This window comes from Pseudomyrmex gracilis, unplaced genomic scaffold (assembly GCF_002006095.1).
Source record: "Pseudomyrmex gracilis isolate BER0280 unplaced genomic scaffold, ASM200609v1 scaffold_144, whole genome shotgun sequence".
Classification (NCBI taxonomy): Eukaryota; Metazoa; Arthropoda; class Insecta; order Hymenoptera; family Formicidae; genus Pseudomyrmex; species Pseudomyrmex gracilis.
Genome location: NW_018020728.1, coordinates 205,759 through 209,281, shown reverse-complemented (window position 1 = coordinate 209,281; position 3,523 = coordinate 205,759). Strand labels below are relative to the sequence as shown.

At 37.6% G+C, this 3,523-nt stretch overlaps 1 protein-coding gene across 1 annotated transcript; it reads right to left on the bottom strand.

The window, feature by feature from the left end:
- Positions 1–491: 491 nt before the first annotated feature.
- On the bottom strand, positions 492–3,151 carry LOC109857113 (nicalin-1). Its single transcript, XM_020433116.1, has 8 exons — positions 3,064–3,151; positions 2,790–2,985; positions 2,523–2,710; positions 2,079–2,408; positions 1,791–2,000; positions 1,285–1,689; positions 975–1,195; positions 492–866 (listed from the first exon to the last, which is right to left on the bottom strand). Exons 2-8 carry the CDS (start codon positions 2,962–2,964, stop codon positions 728–730), a joined length of 1,668 nt encoding a protein of 555 aa, XP_020288705.1. The 5' UTR covers positions 2,965–2,985; positions 3,064–3,151; the 3' UTR covers positions 492–727.
- Positions 3,152–3,523: the final 372 nt, after the last annotated feature.

Here is a 3,523-nt window from a genome sequence, read left to right as displayed (position 1 = left end):
GCCTGATTTACTCAATAATTACTCCTTTATTATAAATAATAGAAAAAAATGGTTCAGGACTTTTCGACTCAGTTTTATTCCTTCTATCTGCCTACGAGAGATTGTACGGCTATTCTGGGACACCCTGTATATATATATATATATATGTATAGTATATTGTAAATTTTATATATTTTTTTTACATTTCCACATTTTCATAATCACTCATTATCTGCATCATAAACTACATTCAGAGATACCTCACTATTTGGTCGATATAGTGTGTTTGGTCTGAGTCATTATATTGTTTCTTACACACGACCACTCTAGAGTGATCCTATATTTACAAGAAAAAAATAGTTTCTTTTTCTTCAATGTTTTAACTTTATTATTGCTGGAAGTAGTTCAGAAAGAGTAACGATATTTAATTGAGCGATATTTATATGTATGTATATGTAAACGTGTGATCTCTCTTTCTTCAAGCACTTTATATAAAGTAAAAACTCGCAAAATAAAAAATACGAACATATATTTGGTTCATAACATGTATAAATTATTTCGTCTGCGATAAGAATCCCTAAATATGCATCAATATATATATAGTTATTTGGAATACTTATGATATATATATATATACTTTGGAGGAAATACATGTCTCTAACATGTCAAACTCTTCACAACACAAAGTTAAACATTCAACAGGAAATTGATGTTCCAAAACACAACTTAATTGTACATAAATAAGATTTTAAGCCGCCTTGCTCTTTGTTGAGAGTCTCGTTGCTAAGGAATAAGCGTGTGGAAAATTGTGTACTATCAAGTACAATACTCCCAAGTACAAAGTTATTCCGAAAGTTAAAATGAGATCAAACACAGCCGGTTTTACACTGCAACAGAATAACAACAATTGACATTCACACATTCGATACCATATTTTCATTGCATGTTGTACGCACTACGCGCGCACGTATAAAGAGCTGTTATGTATAATTTACCTATATACATTCAGATTTGCTTTCGCAACGTCGTAGAATACAAATTCTGGATCTCGCTTATCGGGAACATGAAGAGTAACCTTAACATCTCCCAAGTATCTCGCCATTGCTTCTTTCAAAGTACCGATCAGTAAATTATTTTTGTCCACCAACAGTGACGCTGCTCTTGGTTGAGAAGAAAAATAATTGAACCACAACGCGAGAGACTCTTTCGATACCTCCTGTAGAAAAGAAAAATTATTTTCTCCGCATAAATTTGCAGAGATAAGCGTGATTTCTAAAAATGTAAAAATTCAGCCGATGATCGTACCAGCGAACCAGTGAAGATCTGACTAGAACTTAAGTTATATATATGCCGCGCCAATGCCTCTGATACGATTTTAGTATGTTTGTACAATCTATCTACTTGTCCTTCTTTAATAACATCTAATATAGTAGCTCTGAGCGGATCTTCGTGACTCTTTAATGTGGACAAGGTCGCGGCCGGTAATCTCCGAATGCTATATCTCTCGTGTTCCCAGGCAAGTATTTCTTCCGCGAGATTTATCTTTTTATGCACTCCTTCAACGCTACTGATATTCAGGTACTGCGATACCGCTTTAAGCTCTTTGTAGAAAAGACCACCTGACGAATTCTCTTTAGGCGGCTTTGACACATGCATGAATAGATCGTCGCTTGCAGAAACTGTGTCAAGGCATATCACGTAAGCCGCATCCTGAAGTAACAAATATAATATCGACAAATATAATAGCATGTGTAAGTGTAAATATTATATTGTAAACATTATATTATTATATTTATACACAATCGCATTACTTGTATAACAGAGCCCTCAGTTCCATCTAACTGATCTTCAAGCCACTTCTTACTGCCTTGATAATTTAATTTACCCGCTCCAGTTGCTATAAACACAAGATTGAATTGCGGCCTTGATCGAGCTGCGGAGTACAGAGCGGAGAACAATCTTGCTAATTCCAACAGCATAGCTATACCGGAAGCATTGCTGTCCGCACCAAATGACAATTCCTACAGTGAAGTATCGTTACGTTTGAGCGCATGTCAGGCTTTGCTAGTATCAAGAAACATATTAAATTCATTACTCACAGGTGCTACACCAAAGCTATCGTAATGCGTTACTATCGCAATAGTGGGCAATTTCTCCTCGACGCCAGTTCCAGCCAGTTTGCCATGTAATGTGACAACTTTAACGTCCGTTTTAGGAAGCGCCTGTGCAGTGGCTACCACCACCTGGTAACCGCTAGCGGAAATCGAATTGAACATCGCCTCCACTGCAGTACCAGCTTTCTCATCGGTGATAAAGCTGTCATTAATGTCGGTCAGAATTATCTCGAGATTTGGATGCCATTTTGCGAAGTATACCGGTATCATTGTCTCAGATCCATGCATCATGGACTCTTCCAGAGTTATAATTTTCTGAAACAAGTGATATATATATATATATATATAAATGATAATGTGTCTTGTAATCAATTCAGTTTGAATTGTTTTTAAAATGCATCAAACCTATACACCGTTTCCATTACCAACCTGGTATTCCTCTGATGTAAGTTCATTTATTTTCTCGGGTAGGACAATCACCAATGCACCAGCCTTGCTTTTGACCAGCTGGAAGACAGACGGTGTGATATCTAGAGCTTTCGCGATAACACAATGCCTGTAGGTGCTCCATCCGGTCAACGATCTCGCCTCTAGGGAAATGGGCGCACTTCGGCAACCTGGTGGGACATCATCATCGTTTATTTAGGAACTGCGCGACTTTCAAACAGATCATCACAGACAGTAATAACGATTTACCGTGTGGAATCCCGTGCAGATCGTACTGGTGCATACGATACACCGGGAACTCGTGTGAGGCAGCCACGGGATTAACCGGGGAAATGATAATGAAGATCGGTAAGACTATTAGCAAATAGTACGGCAAATATCCCCGACACAGCTCGGCGAAACTGTCACACTCCTCCAGCCACATATTTCCGCGAAAAGAAACGTACTATTGATTCAAAGACAGATGCAATTTTCGCATAATTTCATTAGACTAACCCTATCGACAGAGGCATCCGATACTCACCCGCAAGTAATGAATCCCGTTTTCTCATGTCGGGTTAGGTTAGGTTAGATATGATCAAGTATGACTGGCGAGAATGAGAGAGAGGGAGAAAGAGAGAGCGTTTCTTCTTGTTTCGCCCTACTCTGTGAACAGAATTTATATTTGTCATCTTGCATTACTTGCTTTTCAATTCCACGAGTCTATTTCATAACGCATGCTTTACATTATTATTCCAAAACAGCGCGTTTTACGTTCTTGTCTTTTGCAAATAAACATGTTATTTATTTTATTTAAATCAGTAGTATTTTTATATTTTTGTTTTTCTTTTCCCTCCTAAAATAAATTTATGTAGGAATAGAATGTGCGAAAAGTAGGCTCTTATCGAATATCAATTCGATTCGATACTCGCATTTCGATTACTTCAACGTGATTGGTGCGCTGTTCCGACTTCGAGAATCGCAATATCGCCTCGATACATTTC

Coding starts and splice junctions, on each gene's coding strand:
- LOC109857113 (XM_020433116.1), bottom strand. CDS start 2,964: ATGTGGCTGGAGGAGTGTGACAGTTTCGCCGAGCTGTGTCGGGGATAT. Junction 2,001..2,078: donor ATAGCTTTGGTGTAGCACCT/GTGAGTAATGAA, acceptor ACTTCACTGTAG/GAATTGTCATTTGGTGCGGA. Junction 1,196..1,284: donor AGATCTTCACTGGTTCGCTG/GTACGATCATCG, acceptor TCTTTTCTACAG/GAGGTATCGAAAGAGTCTCT.